Raw genomic sequence first — 22,198 nt, 5'->3', positions numbered from 1 at the left:
AGAGCCCCATTTGGGGCTCGATCCCAGGACCCTGGGATCATGACCTGAGCCGAAGGCAGCGGCTTAACCCACTGAGCCACCCGGGCGCCCCAGTATATTGATATTTTTTGAGGGGGTGATCTCTGAAGGAAATCTGGCCTCAGGTATGTAGTTGGAAAAAGAGGAAGTATTTTAATATTTCAGGCTTCATTTTTTGATTCTTGTGATATTATAATATAATAAGGAACATGTATTTGGTCTTGGGGCATCGGGGTGACATAGTCAGTTAAACATGCAGTTCTTGGTTTCAATTCAGATCATGGTCTCAGAGGCTGGGATCGAGGCCTGAGTCCGGCTCTGTACTCAGTCGATTCTCTCTCCCTCTCCCTCTGCCCCTCCCACTTGTGGTCCGTGAGCTCACTCTGTCTCTCAAATACGTAAATAAATCTTAAAAAAGGAGAAAGCATTGGAACTTTCAACCCTAAATTCCCCCTGTCCTGCCACTGTCCCCCAGGGAGTCAGGAGATGGATCCAGTCACTAATAGTCAGTGATTTGATCAATCATGCCTAGGCAATGGGACCTTCAGAAACCCTGAACGGCAGGGATCAGAGAGCTTATAGGTTGGTGAATGCATCTACATGCTAGATGGGTCACACACCCCAGACTTCACACAGGGGCAGAAAATCCTATGCTCCGTACCCTTCCAGACCTTGCTCCTATTTACCTCTGCATCTGGTGGTTCATTTGTATCCTTTATAATATCTTTTATAATAAACCAGTTACATGTTTCCCTGAGTTCTTTGAGCCTGAGGAGGGGGTCATAGGAACCCCCAATTTGTAGGCAAGTAAGGCAGAAGTGTGGGCATCCTAAGGACCCACTACTTGAGGCTGGTATCTGAAGTAAGTCAGGGATGGTCTTGTGGGATATCCTCTAACCTTTGGGATCTACACTAACTCTAGGACAGCCACTTGGTGTCTGCAGAGAATTGCTTCACGTGGAAACCCACACATATGGTGTCAGAAGTGGCTGTGAATAGACAAAGTTTTTCTCTAATTCTGTATCAAAACTCAACAAATGGTAGTTTCTTAAAGGTTATTTGAAATGTAAAATTGGTCTATGTTGTGGCGCCTGGGTGGCTCAGTCGAGTAAGCATCTGCCTTCAGTGCAGGTCATGATCCCGGAATCAAGCTCCGTGTTGGGCTTCTGATCAGCAGGAACTCCTTCATCCTGCTTATCCCTCTGCATGCTGCTCCCCCTGCTTGTGCTTGCTCGCTCATGCTCTCTGATGAATAAGTAAAACCTTTTTAAAAAAAAAAAAGGTAAAGGGGTGCCTGGGTGGCTCAGTGGGTTAAAGCCTCTGCCTTCATTCAGCTCGGGTCATGATCCCAGGGTCCTGGGATCAAGCCCCGAGTCCAGCTCTCTGCTCGGCAGGGAACCTGCTTCCTCCTCTCTCTCTGCCTGCCTTTCTGCCTACTTGTGATCTCTGTCTGTCAAATAAATAAAATCTTTAAAAAATTAAAAAAGTAAATAACGTGTTTTGTGAAAAACAGCTATATTTTTCAAAACAAATAGGAAATTGTATTTTCCCTGTCTTTCTGCCCCTCCCCCTGCTGATGCTCGCTTGCTCTCTCTCTCTCTCTCAAATTAAAAAAAAAAAAAAAAAGAATTGGTCTGTCTTGCATTTTGAATGGATCTTTTGCCTCTGCATTATTTATAATGCCATGCATTGGTCATTTGGAAAATGCAGATCTTCCAAATATTGATATGTTTTATTATATAACCAGAATTTATGCTTATTAATCTTACTAATTTAATCCGAAAAGTTTGTAAACATGGAGAAGCTGTAAAGCTCATTGTTGGTGAATAGAAGTTTTCAAAAGTTTTGATTTCACTAAAAAACCCTTTTATAATTGACAATAACTGTCGTTTTCCTTAAGAACAGGTTCACCTTATTTTTGAGAAAATATTGGCTGAATTCTGAAGTTTGAATAACCAGTTTGTCCTTTGGCCTTGCAAATAAAAATGGTGTTCTGTAAAAAAGCAGTTGGTTCAACTCACAACTCAACTGCATGAATGCTTTTCCTTGGGGTAGCAGTTAGTACTCTAGTGTGCCACAGAAGTACTTTTTGCCTACTTCCCATACTGTTAACAGAGTATTTTAAAATTTTTTTAAATATTGAGTTGGGGGGCACCTGGGTGGTGCTGTTGGTTAAGCGTTTAACTCTTGGTTTCAGCTCCGGTCATGGGATCAAGCCCTGTGTCAGGCTCCACACTCAGCTTGAAATCTGCTTAAGAACCTTTCCCTTTGTTTCTCCTACTTGTGCATGTGTGCCTGTGTGCATGCGCGCCCTCTCTCTCAAATAAATAAATAAATGTAAAAAAATATTGAATTGTTTTAGCAGACAGTTAATTTACTTGCAAATCAGCTGATCCCTCAGAGATTGGAATGGGTCTAGAATAGCTTTTGCTTTGGTCTAGTTTAGTTCTGCTTCTAAAGCATGCCCTTTCTGGGGTTTCTACTGAATGCAGCAGATGTTTATTGAGTTTTCTGTCCTCTGGCTGGTTAGAACTCATCTAAATTCTAGCCTGTGTGAGCTCCACTAATTTTTCAGTTTATAACTCTAATAACTCTTTGCCTGGTCTTGTAGAATCTCATTCTTTGTATGCACAACTTAAAATTCAGCCAGAGACTCAAGGGAACCCCTGTATAGGTTATTGAAGCTCTTTCTCGGTGTAGCTTGCTCATCTCTGGTACTCTGCATCCATGAAATCCAGCTAACTTGCTTCCCTAAACTCTGATCTGTGCTCAGTAGGGATACGCATTCCTTCTTGGGTTCCCTTGTCCATTCTGTGATCTAAAAGTACCTCTGTGCTGAAGGCCAGAATGGTCATAGGGTTCCCCTCATTTCAGTGATCACAGTCTTGGTCTACTTGTTGTCTTGTATTTGAAAACAGTTTATATTTATTTACTTATTTATTTATTTGACAGAGAGACAGGGAAAGAGGGAACACAAGCAGGGGGAGTGAGAGGGAGAAGCAGACTTCCCACTGAGTAGGGAGCTCGATGCAGTGGTCCGTCCCAGGACTCTGGATCATGACTTGAGCGAAGGCAGATGCTTAACGACAGAGCCACCCAGGCACCCTTGAAAACAGTTTATATATTTTTGTCCAGGTTTTAGTTGGTGGTTGGAAGAGCTAGTTTGGTACCATTTATTTCAGCATAAACAAAAGTAGAGCCCAGAGAACCAGTCTTCATTGGTGTTAGTTTTTCCAGTGGTTACCTTTATTTATTTACTTTTTAAAGATTTATGCATTTATTTGAAAGGGAGTGTACATGCATCACAGTGGGGAGGAGGGGCAGAGGGAGAGGGAAACCTAAGCAGACTCTGCTGAGTAAGGAGCCCAAGACGGGGTCTGATCTGAAGATCCTGAGATCATGACCCAAGCCCCAAACTGAAACCAAGAGCCAGATGCTTAACCAACTGCATTAGCCAGGCACCCCCTGATATTACCTTTAAATTATTTTTATTTGGCGGGTACAGAGGAAGAGGGAAAGGAAGAGAGAATCTTAGTGTGGAGCCTGATATAGGGCTCCATCTCACAACCCTGAGTTCATAACGTGAGCTGAAATTAAAGAGTCAGATGCTTAACCAACTGAGCCACTCAGGAGCCCCTTTTTAAGATATTATTTTCATAATTGCTAATGGAGTTAAAAGATTTAAAATTCAAAAGGTATGAAAAGAAGATTGTGTGAGATCTGCCTCTCACATGTGGCCCTCACTCATCAGTTTTCTCATCAGAGGTAACCAGTATTATATAAACATCTTTTTAAGGCTGCATGATACTCTTTTAAGGATTTGCCATACTTAGCTAATTCTCTATTAATGGGCACTATGGCCAAATCAGTGTGCTGTTCTGAATAAGAAGTACATATGTAACCCCTGCATTTTGGATGTAGTAAGTGTATCCTTGTCTATGATTTTATGATTTGTCCACAGTGATAAAACTTAAATGATTTTCAAATGATAAGCTCCAAAAAGCCTCTTGGATAATGTTCTCTGTAGCTTATTCCAAATACCACACTGTAAAAATATGTCAGATTTTGGTCATGATTTAAAGGTGTATCTCATTCTGTTTTTACTCTTTCAGGCCATAATGCAACAGGGAGATACATCCATAAAACCCATCCTCCAAGTCATTGTGAGTACCTTTGAATATTTTATGTCAAACATTTAAAAAAGTTGGATGTAATTATAAGTTACATTTGATGAAGCACACACAGATTTGTCCATTTTAGGAAATTCTCTCCATCATCCCAAAAAGTAGCTTAGTCTTGTTGTAACCCTAAGAGAGGAAGCAGGCCTTTCTTTTTTCTTTCTCCCCCCCCTTTTTTTTAATATCATGCTAGCCAGAGCTAACTTTGGGGGTTCAGATTTGAGGCTTTGCCTTTCTGTTCTTTCCACAATTGATGGATACTGTAGTGCTACCCATAATTACTCCTGCCTCCTTACTTTTCTTCCTGCCCTGAGGTTTGTCTTGCTCAGATCTGCCTGCAATGAATGTAACTGCTTAAAATTCTTCATTAACCCTATCATTCATTTAAGGGGTTCTTAAATTTTAGGGAGAGTTTAAAAAACGCACAGAAGCAGCATCATGGATCATACCTGCAGATTCTGAGTCATAGGCCTAATGACCTCCTTGTTACTCCCAAACTCACTGCCACTTGTCTTAAAGCTCTGTTTGTGTATTTCACTTCCTTTGGAGAGCTGCTCCTGATTTCCTTCAACTTGTGATAAATGTCTTGGCTTTGCCCCCATGTCATGTGCATAACTATCTTATGTCTCTTTGCCTCTGTCTCTGCCTCATTTGTAAGCACCTTTGGGGCAAAGATTTTTTTTCCCCATTTTGTATTTTTAGCATGTTTTCTATGTGGCACCTTGTCCTGTCCTTTTTAAAATTAATTTTCAATCAAATTTGAGTTGAGAGCGAACAGAAGAGTATTGAAACTCATTTTATTCTCTTCTAGGTTGTGTTTAATAATGTTAATACAGAGATGGTGGTGGGAAAATCATCAGATCCAGTTTTCTTTTGCTTGGGTTTAGGTGTCAAGAGAATGGGCAAGCAGTTCAGTGTTTGTTGAACTAATGGCAAACCCACTCTTCTGCCACTTAAGTTGACTTATCTCTGGAGACTGGGAAGACAGCCTGACTAATGAATCAAATTTTCTCTCCTAGAACATCCGTCCCATTATTACAGGGAATAGTCCACCCCGTTATCGACTGCTTATGAGTGATGGCTTGAACACTCTATCCTGTAAGTATGACGTATGAACCTAGGAATTTGCATTTAAATAACGAAAGAACACGCGGCATTTTGACTGCAATAATTTGGGGCATTTCGGAAGTATACATTTGCTTGGCCATGCACTTCATTCAGACAGAATTACGGCTGGCAGAGAGCATTCTCACAATAGCCTGGATCTAGTGGAAAGCTGCCACTTGGCTTAATTAATTTTCTCTAACTGGTGCTCTGTTTTCTTTGATTAATTTCCCTCAGGATGGTATTGACATTTAGTGAATATAATGGGTTAGCTGTCCCATACTTGCCTTTTTGGGGATTTATTTCTGTGTTGGAAACTTTACAAGGGAGAAAGAGAATTTGCAGACTATTGCTTGCTATCTAGTCACAAGGTGAAGAACATGGAAGAGACTTTTTAGTCTTTGTCATGAAACTTGAATGATGGAAAAAATTATTTTGGGCACTTTAGGAAATACATTTCAAAGTATCAGCTGATGTTTAATGCAGTAGATTATATTGTTTTTCACTATGCAGAATCTGAGTGGTTTTACTTTCAGAAACATAGTCAAGGCATTGTTTTCCCTTGCGAGTCCAGGTGTGATCAGCCTTCAGATTGTCCTGCCTGAAATGCTATGGGGACTAAACTTATCTCTATGCTTTTCAGCTTTCATGTTGGCAACACAGTTGAACCCTCTCGTTGAGGAAGAACGATTGTCTAGCAACTGTATTTGCCAGATTAACCGATTCATTGTTAACACCCTGAAAGATGGAAGGTATGCAGTGTTTTTCTTTCTTTTGGGGGGTTTTCTCTGGGTTTATTGTGTTGTGGAATGGGAACTAATTTTTCAACAGAGAAGTCCATTGGATGCCAAAATTCATTTAGGAATCAAAGACAATGATGAGCTTTCAGCTAAGAGTTTACAGCTATTGAGATTTGAACTTGGGTGACTAAAACATGGCACCAAAGGAAGAGAAATATGGAAACAAATTGGAAATTTCAAAGCAAGAGATTAAAGCAGAATGCAGAACTTTTATTTCTAATCCCTTCAGAAGCTCTGTTTTTATGATTTGCTTTTGAAGTATCTGTTAATGAAAAAGGGTTACTTATAAGAGCAAAACTGATGTGATTAATTATGTAATGCTGCCCCTTTTTTGCAATCTTCAGTCTTTCATGGTGAACTTTATTCAGCTAATGTAGAGTGTGCTGAATACTGATAGATGCTACCTGCTACAGGTGCCGTGGTTAGCAGCACTGTCACTCCTGGGTAACTGTTGCTAAAATAGGACGTTTTTTGTTGGGGAGAGGCTTTTAAGTTTTTTATTTCCAATCACAGAACACATGGGAAACAAATGTAGCAAGCATTCCCTTCTTAATAAGAGTATGTCAGTGTATGTTACCATAGTATCTGTACCTTTTGCTTTGTATTTGTTTGCTGTATCATTGTCCTTCTTTTGACTTTGAGCTTCTCCGTTCTTAACCTTGGATATCTTTTATAAACAGCAGATGATTTTAGAGATCAATTTGAGATTTAGTTGGTGAGTTTATTCTGCTTAATTTATTATTGATTTTTTTCTTAATTTTTGTGTTTTTACCATGTTTTTGCTTTATTTTCTTTCTTGCCTTGGATTGATTGAATTTTTCCTTTTTTTTTCATCTACTGGTTTGAAATGTATTTTATTTGTGCTGTCTTTTGTTTTTCATTTTTTGTTTGTTTTGAAGATATTCTCACATTAAAAAAAAATCCACATATGAATTAACAGAAATTCTAAAATAGGTCTGTATTTTTACCATCCTCTTAAATAAAGTACATGTCTCAAAATGGTCTATATTCAGTGTTTTAGGTCAACTTTCTTTTTATTTCCTTGAATTAGTATATTCTCTATATAGACAGCCATTACTTAAACTTTCCCATAGTTAGTTTCCCTTTGTCTCCTTCATCACACTCCTTCCTTTTTAGTTCAGTTCTCATTTTCCTGAAGAATATCTTTTAGCAGCTCTTATAGGGAAGGTTTGTGAATGATAAAAATCTGTCATCTAAAAATGTCTGTTTCATTCTCAGTTAAATGAGTTTAGGTGTGGAATTCTAGGTTGATAGTTTCTTAGTTCTCTGTAGCATGTAGTGGGATCCTCACCCACTACATGAATTTTGTGTTCTTGTCATTCTGTTCCGTAAAACAACTTCTATTATACAAGTAACATATATGTAAATTAAAAAACTCAGATGAATAGGGATTGGCTCCATTAGTAGAGCATGCAACTTCTGGCTGTAAGTTCTAGCCCCACACTGGGTGTGGAGCTTACTTCAGACAAAACAAAAGAAACAAAACAAACAAACAAAAAACAACAATTAAGCTTACATACACAGGGGTGCCTGAGTGGCTCAGTGGGTTAAAGCCTCTGCCTTCGGCTCAGGTCATGATCCCAGCTTCCTGGGATTGAGCCCTGCTTAGGGCTCTCTGCTAAGCAGGGAACCTACTCCCCTTCCTCTCTCTCTGCCTGCCTCTCTGCCTACTTGTGATCTCTGTCCGTCAAATAAATAAATAAAATCTTAAAAAAAAAAAAGCTTACATACACAAAAATAACTGTAATTCCACTGTCTATGAATAACTAGTCTTAAAAATTTTTTTGTTATCCTTCCAGAATTTTTCTATAAATGTAAGTACTTATAAGTTTTTACTTTAAAAAAAAAAATTCATAATATGGTTTTATATTCTTTTTTTAATAGTGGTCATTTTTACATGTCCCTAGATAAACCTCTGTGTCATATACATATATGTAATTCATTTGGGGGGCGGCAGGCAGAGTAGGCAGAGGAAGCAGCAGGCTCCCCACTGAGCAGGGAGCCCAGTGTGGGACTCAGTCCCAGGACCCTGGGATCATGACCTGAGCCAAAAGCAAATGCTTAACCAACTGAGCCACCCAGGTATCCCTCCTTTATGTCATATATTACTTAGTCTGTAATAATTTACCATATTTACCAATTTATTTGTACCAAATTATTTACCATATTTACCAATTTACCATAATTTAGTTAACATTTAATATTATATAGTATTTCACTATCTGAAATTTTTCACCAGTGCTTCTTAGAATATATTCATAGCTCTTTGTGTATTTTTAGGAAATAAAATTATTTTAATAAAAATGACACAGAGAATCATCGATTTAAGCAGTGTAATAAAAGGTACAAAGAAGGAAAAAATTGTCAAAAATTCATAGAACCCAGAAATAACTGTATCATGATTTAGTGAGCATCATTCCAGATATCTCATGGTATGCATTTATCAATTATTGGTGGATAAATAGAAATAATTTTGATAGTGGAATGACAGTATATATATTGATACTGCTCTCTTCCTTCCTGAATATATCAGTCCAAAGCCATTAGGTGGGGCCAGGCAAGATAGATGTTTACAAGGGAGGGATGATGGTGGCGATGGTGATGGCATGGAGCCAGGTATTAGCCCAAAGTGAGGAAGGTATCTTCGTGGGCTAGAAAGCGGGTTGGAGAGAGATAAGGAGAACACAATGTGGGGAGAGGGTGGCCGTGGTCCAGAATGGGTTGTCAGAACCCAAGTAGGGTGAGGCAAGAGTCTGTGTGGCTGTTGGACGCTGAGCAAGGGATGAAGGCATCTGGGGGTGTGGGGGTACGGCCCAGCAGCAGGTTGTTGGGGGAGAGGAGGAGGTTCTTTTTTTTAAATAGGGTGTTGGTGGTCTTAGAACTAGGTTTGGAAGCTCTAGGAAGGAGCATTCGGAGGAGAGTGCCCATGTGTGTAGCAGTGGCAGGTGGTGACAGGAGATTGGTTACCTGTGAGGGGAATTGATCTAATAAATACAGTGAAGGCTATGAGAGATAGCCAAGGGAGAAATCTGTGATTCTGGATTAGAATGGAAGGTTTCAGAGTGAACTCAAGGTTTTGGTCGATATGAACATTTAGTTTGGGGTTTTAAAATGACACTTTTTTGGAGTGCCTGGGTGGCTCAGTCGGTTGAGTGTCTGACTCGATCTCAGCTCAGGTCTTGATCTCAGGGTTGTGACTTTCAGCCCTTTTATTGGACTCCATGCTGGGTATGGAGCTGACTAAATAAATAAATAGTTTTCTCTCTTTTTTTCAATCTTTTTTTTATTGTATCTCATTTCAACTCAATTTATTTAAACTAAATACAAAATTTCTCCCACCTCCTACTCCTTGCCTGTAACAACCACCAATGTGTTTGTTCTCTGTATCTATGAGCTTGTTATTTATTTCTACGTGTTAAGAGAGATTGTACGGCAATTGCCCTTCTCTGACTTCACATAATGCCTTGGAAGTCCATCCGTGTTTTCACAGATGGCAAGACTCTGTTCTTTGTTATGGCTGAATAATATTTCTGTGTGTGAGAGAGACAATTTCTTTTTTTAAAGATTTTATTTATTTATTAGAGACAATTTCGTGAACAGTGGGGAGGGGCAGAGGCAGAGGGAGAAGCTGACTCCCAGCCACTTGGGGCTCGATCCCAAGACTCCCCATCATGACCTGAGCTGAAGACAGACAGTCAACCAACTGAACCACTCAGGTGCCCTGTGTCACAGTTCCTTTGTCCATTTATCTGTTGGTGGACACTTACGTTGTTTCCATATGTTGACTTTTGTAAATAGTGCTGCAGTGAACATGGGGGTGCATATATCTTTTTGAGTTAGTACTTTTGTTTTCTTCATATGAATACCCAGAAATGGATTGCTGGATCTTACGGCAGTTTGATTTTTAACTTTTTGAGGAATCTCCATACTGTTTTCTATAGTGGCTACACCAATTTACATTTATACCAACAGTGCACAAGTGTTCCTTCTCCATATCCTTCCCAACAAGTGTTATTTCTGGTCTTTTGAATAATAAACATTCTAACAAATTTGAGGTGCTATCTCATTGTGGTTTTGATTTGCATTTCCCTGATTCATGATGTAGAGTATCTTTTCATGCACCTGTTAGCTAACTGTTCCATTGTCTTTGGAAGGACATCTGTTCAGATTTGGTGGATGTATGAGTATACATATATTGTGCATGTATGGGTGTATTCCCTAGATCTGTCTACTGAGAGGGCTTTGGAACAGCAATACCCCAAAAGCTGTGAGCCCACTTAGCACCAGATCTTGGTTTCTGAATGCCATTTCACACTAAAAGGAACTAGGACTTCTTGGAGGGTGGCTTGGTACAGGCTTGGAAATTACAAGATGAGCCTGGAATATCTTAATGTGTCAGATGGTAAGGAAGTGCTCAAAGGGAGATGGGACCCTGTCAAAAAGAGAAACTGGTTTACAGAATCTTACACTTGCCAAATCTAAGGCAACTTATAAACCACAATAAAAATGGGAACAGAGGGGGAATGGACATTTTTAGAGAGTATATGCTATGGTGAGTGCTGTGAATTGTGTAAGACTGATGAATCACAGACCTGTACCCCTGAAACAAATAATACATTCTATGTTAATAAAAAAAAAATGGGAACAGATTATAGCCTGTTAAATACAATAGGAGTTCATAAGTCCATACTGAATAGAGGAATAAAATGGGGGAAGAGAAAGGCTTTTTTTTTTTTTTTTTAAAAGATTTTATTTATTTGTCAGAGAGAGAGAGAGGGAGAGAGAGCGAGCACAGGCAGACAGAATGGCAGGCAGAGGCAGAGGGAGAAGCAGGCTCCCTGCCAAGCAAGGAGCCCAATGTGGGCTCCATCCCAGGAGGCGGGGATCATGACCTGAGTCAAAGGCAGCCGCTTAACCAACTGAGCCACCCAGGCGTCCGGAGAAAGGCTTTTCTTAAAACAGAGTGCCATCTAACAAATGTAGAAGGAATGATGGGATTAGAAAAATAGCCCTTTGGTAACCAACACGGGCTTAGTTTATACAGGAAACGGCTGCTGTGGCTGCTCTCACAAATTAACACAAACTTGGTGGTTTGTTGTTGTTAAAGGTTTTATGTACTAGACAGGAACACAAGCACGGGGAGGAGGAGAGGGAGAAGCAGGCTCCCCCTAAACAAGGAGCCCCAGTGTGAGACTCCATCCCAGGACCCTGGGATCATGACCTGAGCCAAAGGCAGATGCTTAACCCACCGAGCCACTCAGGCGTCCCAAACTTGGTAGTTTATATCAACAGAAATTATTTGCCTGGAGGTAGAAGTTGAAATCAGTTTCACTGGGCTGAGATCATGGTGTTGACAGTGGCATGCTCCCTCTGTAAGCTCTAGAGAAGGATCTATTCTTTCCCTCTTCCAGCTTCTGGTAGCTGTTAGCATTCCTTGGCTTAGTCCAGTCTCCGCCTCCACGGTCCCATTGCCTCCTCTCTGTGTCAGCTCTGCCTCCCTCTTACAGGGATACATGTGGTTGCTTTTAGGGCCCAGCAGAGGATCCAGGATAATCTTGAGAAATTTCAGTCCTTAATCACATTGTTTTTGTCCTTGTCCCATTCACAGGTTTCAGGGATTAGGAGGTGGATATCTTTTGGGGGGCCATTCAGTCTACCACAGATGCAGAAAAGGGTGAAACTTTGCAGAGTAACAAGTTATTTATGGGGTTAAAGTTCCTACCCACAACTTAATTACTAATTGTTAAAAGGAGCAGAGGCAGAGCGCCTGGGTGGCTTAGTGGGTTAAAGCCTCTGCCTTCCGCTCAGGTCATGATCCCAGGGTCCTGGGATTGAGCCCCGCATCTGGCTCTCTGCTCAGCAGGGAGCCTGCTTCCTCCTCTCTCTCTGACTGCCTCTCTGCCCACTTGTGATCTCTGTCAAATAAATAAATAAAATCTTAAAAAAAAAAAAAAAAGAAATGAGAAGGGTTAGAAAAATTAAAAAAAAAAAAAAAAAAAGGAGCAGAGGCAACTTTATAGTGGAAGAACCTGGCAGACAGTCCCTTACTGCAATGATTAAGGTTAACATTACCAGCAATGGGACAAATAGAAAATGTGTATTACCTGATAGGATGCAATGAGAACACAGCATCACTAATATTTTGCCAAGGATGCATAATCTGTATTTAATCATGAGGAAGCCTTAGGTAAATGAAGGGACATTCTACAAAATAAGTGACCTCTGATTTCTTTCTTTCTTTCATTTGCTTATTTGAGGGAGAGAGTATGAGCCAGGGAGGGACAGACTCCCAGGGAATAAGAGCCAGGGAGAGAGCAGACTCCCTGCTGAGCGTGGAGCCTAATATGGGGCTTGATCCTAGGACCCCAAAATCACAACCTGAGCTGAAATCAGGATTCGGATGCTTATCTGACTGAGTCACCCAGGTGTCCCAATGACCTCTGCTTTTCAGATTTCAAGCATGAAAGTAAAAAAGTTGTATACACTGAGAGACTGTTCCAGATTGAAGGAGTCTTGAGAGATTTGATAATTAAATATAACAAGTGATCCTGGACTAGATCCTTTTGCTAATGACATCATTTAAATAGTTGATAAAACTTGAATAGATTCTGTGAATTAAATGGAAAAATTCTTTGGTTATGTTTCAAGTTCAGTGACTTAACCAGGCTATGTCTTAATGTCAGTTGTTATTACTATTTTTTTTTTCTGTTCTATGGTATGCCTTTCAGTCTGCAGAGTCTTTAATGCTATTTTCTATTTCATTTGAGCTTTAAATTTTACTTATATACTGTCCTCCCTTTGTCTTCAGTTTGCTTTAGTCTTTTTTTCTAATGCATATATTGAATTAAGTCAAGATTTTGCAACATAATAGTAGTTCAGTTCTTACCTTTCTCCTTGCTGTTTTTTGACTTTATCATGTTTAAGTGTTAGATGTATAATGGTAATACTTTTGCTCTACTTTTGTCTTAACTTCTTGAGCTCCCCTTTTCTTCCCAATCTCTTGTTTTATCTCATCTTTTGGGTTTTATTTCATTAAATTCTTAGTCCTATTTCTCAAACCACTGTTGGAAAGTATTATTCCCTTTCTTGGATTATGCTTTCTTTTAGATCGGATTCTTTAATAGTCTCTGCCTCCTTTGTACCTTTTATTTTTATACACTTTCAAATGTTGCATTGTTGCTTTGTCATTTCTTTTTATCTTGTTCGTGTTTGATGTGAATAGTTCTGTCAGACTTCATATTTGCTTTGACGTAGTTTAGGCTAGGTGCCTCTCCTTGCCAATCTTCCCACATGGGACCTGTTATCTGCCACTCCAGCCCACCATTGAGTGCCTAAGGGGTGCTTTCTATCCATTTTCCTGTCTTCTGAGGTTTGGTTATGGGAGAGGGTAGAGAGTTTTGCTCGGGTTGAGTACAAAAACTTGGGCTTCATTTTCCAATCAGGGGTAGAATTTCACTCCCATGGGCTTTGTTTTATTCTACCATGTCAGAATGGTGGCATGTCTTGTGTTCTTTCTTCTGTTGAGAACCTGTGTGTCTTTGTACAAGTTTATTTACCCTTTACTTTTTTTTTTTTTTTAAGATTTTTATTTATTTATTTATTTGACAGGCAGAGATCACAAGTAGGCAGAGAGGCAGGCAGAGAGAGAGGAAGGGAAGCAGGCTCCCTGCTGAACAGAGAGCCCGATGCGGGGCTCGATCCCAGGACCCTGGGATCATGACCTGAGCCGAAGGCAGAGGCGTTAACCCACTGAGCCACCCAGGGACCCCTACCCTTTACTTTTTTGATGGTCATTTAGGCTTATGCCATACAGGGCTTCAGTTTATCTTTATGCGCTCATGCTATTTCTGAAGCGCAGATTGCTTGAATTAGTATTGTGGGGGGTCAAAGGACATGTCTTGCAGAAAATATACCAGTTGATCTACCCATTAACTTTGTGTAAGAGTGCTTGTTTCTGAGTAAGCAAATCCAAAAAAACAGATTAGTGTTTCCCCAGGGTTGGGTAAGTGGAATGGTATAAGTGATATCTCAAAAAGCTGATACCTAAAAAACAAAAAACAAAAAAACCTATTTCTCCTTAACCTTGTCAACATACTGGATACTCTTATTTTTATGAATAATTGTTAATCATCATTTTAATTTATATTTCCCTAGTGAGATAAAGTGTCTTTTCATATGTTCATGGAATCTGTAGTTCTGTTTTTTTTTTTTTTTTTTCTATTTTTTTTTTTTTAGAGGAGAGAGCACAGAGGGAGAGTGAGGGAGAAGCAGACGCCCTGCTGAGCACAGAGCCCAACGTGGGGCTAGATCCCAGGACCCTGGGATCATGACCTGAGCTGAAATCAAGAGGTGGACACTTAATCAGCTGAGCCACCCAGGCGCCCCATATATATTCACGTTTTTGAAGCAACCTTGCGAAATTCATTAGGTATTTTTTTGTTTGTTTGTTTCCAATTTTTACTTAAATTCTGGGTGCCTCAGTCGATTAAGTGCTGGCCTTGAGCTCAGGTCATGATCCCAGAGTCCTGGGATCAAGCCCTGTATGGGGCTTCCTGTTCAACGGGGAGTCTGCTTCTCCCTCTCCCTCTGTCCCTCCTCCTTGATTTCTCTTTCTCTCTCTCTCTCTCTCTCAAATAAATAAATAAATTCATTCTGATTAGTTAACATACAGTTTAATACTGGTTTCAGGAATAGAATTTAGTGATTCATCACTTACATATAACACCCAGTGCTCATCCTAATGAGTGTCTTCCTTAATGCCCACCTTCCCCACACCTCCCTTCTTCTACCCTCAGTTTGTTCTGTCTACTTTAGAGTCTCTTACAGTTTGCTTCCCTCTCTTTTTTTTTTTTTTTTTTTTTAAAGATTTATTTATTTATTTATTTGACAGAGAGAAATCACAAGTAGGCAGAGAGGCAGGCAGAGAGAGAGAGAGGAGGAAACAGGCTCCCCGCTGAGCAGAGAGCCCGATGTGGGACTCGATCCCAGGACCCCGAGATCATGACCCGAGCCGAAGGCAGTGGCTTAACCACTGAGCCACCCAGGCGCCCTCCCTCTCTTTTTCTTTTTTGCCTTTCCATATGTTCATCTGTTTTGTTTCTTAAATTCCACATATCAGTGAGTTCATACGGTATTTTCTTTCTCTGACTGACTTCTTTTGTTCAGTATGATACACTCTAGCTCCACGTATATCTTTGAAAATGGCAAGATTTCTTTTCTTTTTTTTAAGATTATTTATTTATTTATTTGACAGAGATTACAAGTAGGCAGAGAGGCAGGCAGAGAGAGAGGGGAACCCGACGTGGGGCTCAATCCCAGGACCCTGAGATCATGACCTGAGCTGAAGGCAGAGGCCTAACCCACTGAGCCAGCCAGGCACCCCAAGATTTCATTCTTTTTGATGGCTGAGTAATAGTTCTTTGTGTGTATACCACACAGTGTGGTATACACGCTATCTTCTTTATCCATTCATCAGTTGATGGGCATTTGGGCTCTTTCCATAGTTTGGCTATTGTTGATAATGATCAGTGCCATAGTTATTGTTCTTTTTCTTTTTTTTTCTATTTATTTATTTATTTATTTATTTATTTATTTATTTATTTATTTGACAGACAGTGATCACTAGTAGGCAGAGAAGCAGGCAGAGAGAGAGGAGGAAGCAGGCTTCCCGCCGAGCAGAGAGCCCGATGTGGGGCTCAATCCCCGGACCCCAAGATCTTGACCTGGACCAGAGGCAGAGGCTTTAACCCACTGAGTCACCCAGGCACCCTTTGTTCTTTTTCTTTTTTTTAGTAACAGCTTTATTGAGATATAATTTACATACAGCTACAATTCATCCATTTAAAGTGCAGAATGATTTTTATTTTTTTATTTTGAAGATTTTATTCATTTATTTGAGAGAGAGAGAGAGAGAGCGTGCATGAGAGGAAAGAGGTCGGCAGGAGAAGCAGAGAGCCTGATGTAGGACTCAATCCCAGGACTCCAGGATCATGACCTGAGCTGAAGGCTGTCTCTTAACCAGCTGAGCCATCCAGGTGCCCCTAGAATGGTTTTTAATATGTTGATAGAGTTGTGCAGTCATTATCACAATTAATTTTAGAATATTTCATCACCCACAAAATAAACCCTGTACCCTTCAGCTGTCACTCCCTAACTCCCCATTCTTTCTAGCCCTAGAGAACCACTAATCTATTTTCTCTCCACATTTGCTTATTCTAGATATTTCATATAAATGAAATCCTAAAATATGTGGTCCCTTGTGACTGGCCACTTTAATGTAGCATAATGTTTTCAAGGTTTATCCATGTTGTGCCTTGTACAAGTATTCATTGCTTTGTGTGGGCAAATCATATTCTGTTTTATGAGTATGTCATATTTTGTTTACACATTTGTTTGGACATTTGGGTTTCTACCTTTTTGCTGTTAGAATAACACAATGGGGGGGGCGCCTGGGTGGCTCAGTGTGTTAAAGCCTCTGCCTTCGGCTCAGGTCATGATCCTGGGATTGAGCCCTGCATCAGGCTCTCTGCTCACTGGGGAGCCTGCTTCCTCCTCTCTCTCTCTGCCTGCCTCTCTGCCTACTTGTGATCTCTGTCAAATAAATAAATAAAATCTTTAAAAGAAGTAAAATTTAAAAAAATAAATAAAATTTTAAAAAAAAGAATAGCACAATGGACATTTGGGTGTAAGTTTTTGTGTGGACATTTTCTGTTTTATATATATATGTATCTAGGAATGGAATTGTGCGTCATATGGTAACTTTATGATTAAATCTTTGAGGAAGTACCAGACTCTTTTCCGAAGTGGCTACTGATTTATATTCCCACTAGCAGTGTATGAGGGTTCCAGTTTCTTCATGTTCTCACCAACATAGGTAATTAAATCTGCCACGGTGTTTTCAGTTAAAGTGTCATCTGTAGAATAGTTTAGTGTAGTAGAATAGTATCTGTAGAATAGTTTAGTATCTTCAGGTGAGGTCTTCTTTTACTTTTTTCCCCCCAAAATTTTCTTGGCCTCTCTTCTCTTTATTCTTCCATATGAATTCCAGAGTCATATAGTCAAGCTGAAGAAAACAAAAGTCTCACTGGAATGCAAGGAATTGCATTAAATTTATATAGTATTTGATACTAAGTCTTTTCATTCAACAATATGGTATGGGTGGCTCAGTGGGTTAAGTGTCTGCTTTTGGCTTAGGTCATGATCCCGGGGTTCTGAGATCAAGTCTCACATTGGGCTCCCTGCTCAGAAGGGAACCTGCTTCTCCCTCTCCCTCCGTCTGTTGCTCCCCTTGCCTGTGCTCTCTGTTAAATGAATAAGTAAAATTTTTAAAAAAATATATTATGGGAACTGAGGGTTGCTGGAGGGAAGTTGGGTGGAGCGGTGGGCTAAATGAGTGATGGCTATTAAGGAGGGACTGGATGTAGTGAGCCTTGGGTGTTAGATGCAACTGATGAATCACTGAATTCTTCCCCTGAAACTAGTAATACAGTATACGGTAACTAAGTTGAATTTAAATAAAAAATTTTAAAAATAGGGGCACCTGGGTGGCTCAGTGGGTTAAGCCGCTGCCTTCGGCTCAGGTCATGATCTCAGGGTCCTGGGATCGAGTCCCACATTGGGCTCTCTGCTGAGCAGGGAGCCTGCTTCCTTCTCTCACTCTCTATCTGCCTGCCTCTCTGCCTACTTGTGATCTCTGTCTGTCAAATAAATAAAATCTTTAAAAATATATATATATTTAAAATTTTTAAAAATAAAAAATGAATATGATATGTGACCCCATGTATCCCATCATCCAGCTTAAAATTCTCACCTGATACTGGTCTTGTTATACTATATCTCTTCCACAGCTACCCTCTTCTATAACTTTGAAACAAATCTCAGACATCATATTATTTCATCCATAAATATCTTAGTATATATCTTTAAAAGATAACATTTTTTTTGTTATTTATTTAATTTAATCATTTTTCTAAAGTAGCCTCCATGGTTGGACTCACAGCCCTGAGATTAAAAGAGTCATATGTTTTATCAAGCCAGCCAGGCACCCAAAAGATAACTCTTTTTTAAAAAAATACCATTTTACACCAGGAATATTAAATATCCTGTCAGCATTCTGTTTCCAGCTCTGTGTGTGTGTGTGTGTGTGTGTGTGTGTGTGTGTGTGTGAATAATTTCATCTGAATCAGGATCCAAACTAAAGTTCACACTGTAGTAGGTTAATACATCTGTAGGTTCCTCCACTATCTTTTTTCTCCCTTACTGTTTGTTTTTGTAGCTTTAAGTTTTTACTTAAATTCCAGTTAGTTAGCACCTTACTGTTCATTTGTTAAGCCATTTTGGGGCACCTAGGTGGTTCATTCAGTTAAGTGTCTGCCTTTGGCTCAGGTCATGATCCCAGGGATCGAGGCCCACATCAGGCTCCCTGCTCAGCAAGGAGTCTGCTTCTCTCTCCCTGTCAAATAAATAAATGAAATCTTAAAAAAAAAAAAAGAGAGAGAGAGATTAAAATTAAGAAAAGAAACCAGGTCATTTACCTTTTAGCCTCATGCAGTTTCCCACAGTCTGGATTTTGCTGGTTGTATCTCTGTCAAGTTGTAATATGTCCCTGTCATCTGTGTTTTCTATAAGTAGATATTGGTATGTTCCTTTGATATGCTGCTGGATTCATCTTGCTAAGTAGGATATATATATGTACATATATATATATTTATATTTATATATTTATCTTTATATATATATTAAGATAAAATTAATTTTTTGAGCTTATTTTCTCTTAGGTTTTGGTATTTAGCCAGTGCTAAATTATTGATAAGCCTGGAGTAATTTGGATAATTTTAGAAGGTAAATATCTACCAGATTTTTTTTTTTAAGATTTTAGTTATTTATTTGACAGAGACATAGTGAGACAGCAGACACAAGCAGGGGGAGTGGGAGAGGGAGAAGCAGGCCTCCTGCCAAGCAGGGAACCCGATGTGGGACTCGATCCCAGGACCTGAGCCGAAGGTAGACGTTTCAGCAACTGAGCCACCCAGGCGCCCCTCTACCAGTAATATAACTTTGATATGAAAGCCTGATAAAGGTAACAGAAACTCACCAATTATATATAAAAATCCAAAATATAGCAATCAGACTATATTTTGACCATTTGAAGAATACATGATGAAGTTGGGTTTGTTATTGCTTAAATATTCCTCTAGCGGTGCCTGGTTGGCTCTGTTGGTTGAGTGTCTGCCTCTTGGTTTTGCTTGGATATGGTCTTGGGGTTGTGGGATTGGGCCCCGCATCAGGCTCTGTGTGTGGTACCAAGTCTGCTTGAGTTTCTCTCTTTCCCTCTCCTGGTCCCTCCCCCTGCTTGTGCATGTGCTCTCTCTCTCTCTCAAATAAATAAAATTCTAAAAAAATATGTATATATTGCTTTAAACCATCCACTTCTTTTCATCACCATTGCCATGACTCTAATAGAGGCCACCACCTTTTGGTCTCCCTGCCTCCAGAGTGTTCCCTTCAAATTCCTTCTTCATGCTTCAGTTCTTTTTCAAATATACACATGGTCATGACATTCTCATTCAAGTCTGTAGTGAGCAACAGCTGTGGATACCTGGAGGCCATCTACTTACGTTTGTAGTGCCATCTGGTAGGAGAGATTGATAATAATGAAATGAAGGGTGTATAAAATATATATATATGTATATATATATATGTAGTTAAATCAACACAAAGTGTATGTTCATAATTCTGTATTAATATATATTAATTAAACCCAAGAGAAGTGATGTGAAGGAAAGAAGTCATGACTGTAGAGAAAAGTATAACAGAAATCTAATCTATGCTAAAGATGAAGGAAGTGTCTCTTGATGAAGTGATTTGAACTCTAGCTGAGGGCAGAGTGAGAGAAGGCCATGCCAGTCAGTGAGCGGCACGTACAAAGGCTTTGTGGCAAGAGAGAGCATGGTGCAAACCAGGAGCCGAAAGCAAGCAGAATGGCTGGAGAGCAGATTATCTCAGTGATGAGATGAGCTGGAGAGAGACTGGCAAGGCCAGCTCACACAGAGCCTTGTAAGCTGTGTGCGAAAGGTTTTATTTTGGGGCTAAGGTTCTTGGAAAGTTATGGAAAGGTTTTATTTATTTATTTATTTATTTATTTATTTATTAAAGATTTTATTTATTTATTTGACAGACAAATCACAAGTAGGCAGAGCAGCAGGCAGAGAGAGAAGGGGAAGCAGGCTCCCTGCTGAGCAGAAAGCCCGATATGGGGCTCGATCCCAGGACCCCAAGATCATGACCTAAGCCGAAGGCAGAGGCTTAACCTGAGCCACCCAGGGGCCCCTATTGAAAGGTTTTAATCAGAGTCAACAGTAGGTGGTTCTTAGATAATAATTATATTAAAAAATAGTTACAGGCATAATTTTTTCACTGGGCAAAGGTAATTGTTTAGGTAAGTATATGTTTCTGAAAACAGATCATCTTTTGTTGTGCCACATATTATTGTGTTTAATCTAAATTCTGATCATGTCATTTGCTCCTTGAAGATATGGTTTGTGGTAAGGACACTGCATTTTAATTAAAGAACTAGATGGAAAATGAAAACCCTGCAATCATAAAAAGCCTCAGTAATGATGCAGTGAAAGATTAAGGAAAATATTTACATAGGAATTGATATCTTATCTTTCTCAAGTTATTCAGTAATGAAAACCCGTTGACGAACGGAAATCGTTTTATCGAAATGATTATTGGGGGAAAGCTTTTTAAGTAGCTTGTCATTTGAAGGGCTTCTGAATTCATTTTTTTCTAACTTGTTTCTATTTCTTTGCCTTCATAGGAGAGTAGTTATTTTGATGGATTTAGACATTTTGAAATCAGCTGAAGCCGTTGGATTAAAGATTGGCAATCCTGTGCCCTATAATGAAGGTAAAATTCTTTTTTATAGGTTGTAGCTCTCAGTTCAATACCTCTTTATAGATCCAGAATTCTACCTTTTGGGTTCAGTTTGATTTGTTGGTCTTACTAAGACTAGTGATTTGGGGGTTTAGGAACCAGGTTAATCTTTCAGGATTTTCAGTGCTAAAGAAATTAAGGTAGGACTCCAGAGGAAAACCCTCTCCTCTGTTTTTCTCTGTGCACAGCTTCTTTCATCCTTTCGGCTTGTCTGTCACCACAATTGTGGGGTTTGTCACACATTAAGCATTTCTCTCATTTTCCACGGACACCGCCGGTGGTCCTACCATTCAGTTTAGTTATGATACTCTCTATCTGAATTTAGCATCAGGTTCCACAGGTAAAGACTGAGGCCCACAGGGCTGCCTCCACACCCCTCTGTTACCCCCAAACCCCAGTTCAGATGCCAGTCAAAAGTCCTAGGTAGTTATTTGTGCTTCTGGCCAACTGGCTGTAAATTGGAGTTTCCCACAACCCCCTCCTCAGGTTCAATTAGATTAATGAGCGAGAGTGGCTCAGAGAACTCAGAGAGCAGCCAGATAGAAGGGGTGTACTGAGCAAGGCATGTGGGAAGGGGTGCAGAGTTTCTGTACTCTCTCGGGGTACACTGTCCTCCCAGCACTGCCATGTCTTCAACAGAAGCTCCCAAGCCCCATTCTTTTGACTATTGAAGAGGCCTCCTTAGTTAGACATGATTTTAATAATCATTGGTCATTGGTGATTGGTTCAACCTCTAATCCCCTCCTCTCTCCTCAGAGGTAGGGGTGGGTGCTGAAAGTTTGAACTCTAATCACATGGTTGGTTCCCCTGGCAACCATCCCCATCCTTAGGGGCTTTCCAGAAGTCACTTCACTGACACTCAGATGTGATTGAAATGGGTTTCCTATAAATAAGCTGTCTGTATTCCTCTTATCACTTTGGAAATTATAAGGGCCTCAAGAGCTCTTTGCCAGGAACCGTGGATGAAGGCCAAAAAATACTTGTTATATCACAATATCACAAGCTCGCATTGGGAAGAGAGGAAAAGTTAGAGAATGTAATGGAAAAATATCCCATTTATAATAGATTAAAAATAAATACATAGGGGCACCTGGCTGGCTCAATCAGAGGAATGCGTGAATTTGATCTCGGGGTCATGAG

At 39.9% G+C, this 22,198-nt stretch overlaps 1 protein-coding gene across 1 annotated transcript in view; it reads left to right on the top strand.

Moving 5' to 3' along the window:
• Positions 1-22,198, top strand: part of RPA1 (replication protein A1) — a 75,323-nt gene that overhangs the window by 10,866 nt on the left and 42,259 nt on the right. Inside the window, exons 2-5 of the mRNA XM_082707096.1 lie at positions 4,131-4,181; positions 5,216-5,294; positions 5,944-6,052; positions 20,943-21,031. Coding sequence (XP_082563222.1) covers positions 4,131-4,181; positions 5,216-5,294; positions 5,944-6,052; positions 20,943-21,031 — 328 coding nt within the window. The remainder of the gene's footprint in view (positions 1-4,130; positions 4,182-5,215; positions 5,295-5,943; positions 6,053-20,942; positions 21,032-22,198) is intronic.

The sequence above is a fragment of the Mustela nivalis genome (assembly GCF_964662115.1).
Source record: "Mustela nivalis genome assembly, chromosome: 17".
Taxonomy (NCBI): domain Eukaryota; kingdom Metazoa; phylum Chordata; class Mammalia; order Carnivora; family Mustelidae; genus Mustela; species Mustela nivalis.
This window is presented reverse-complemented; position numbering and strand designations above follow the sequence as displayed.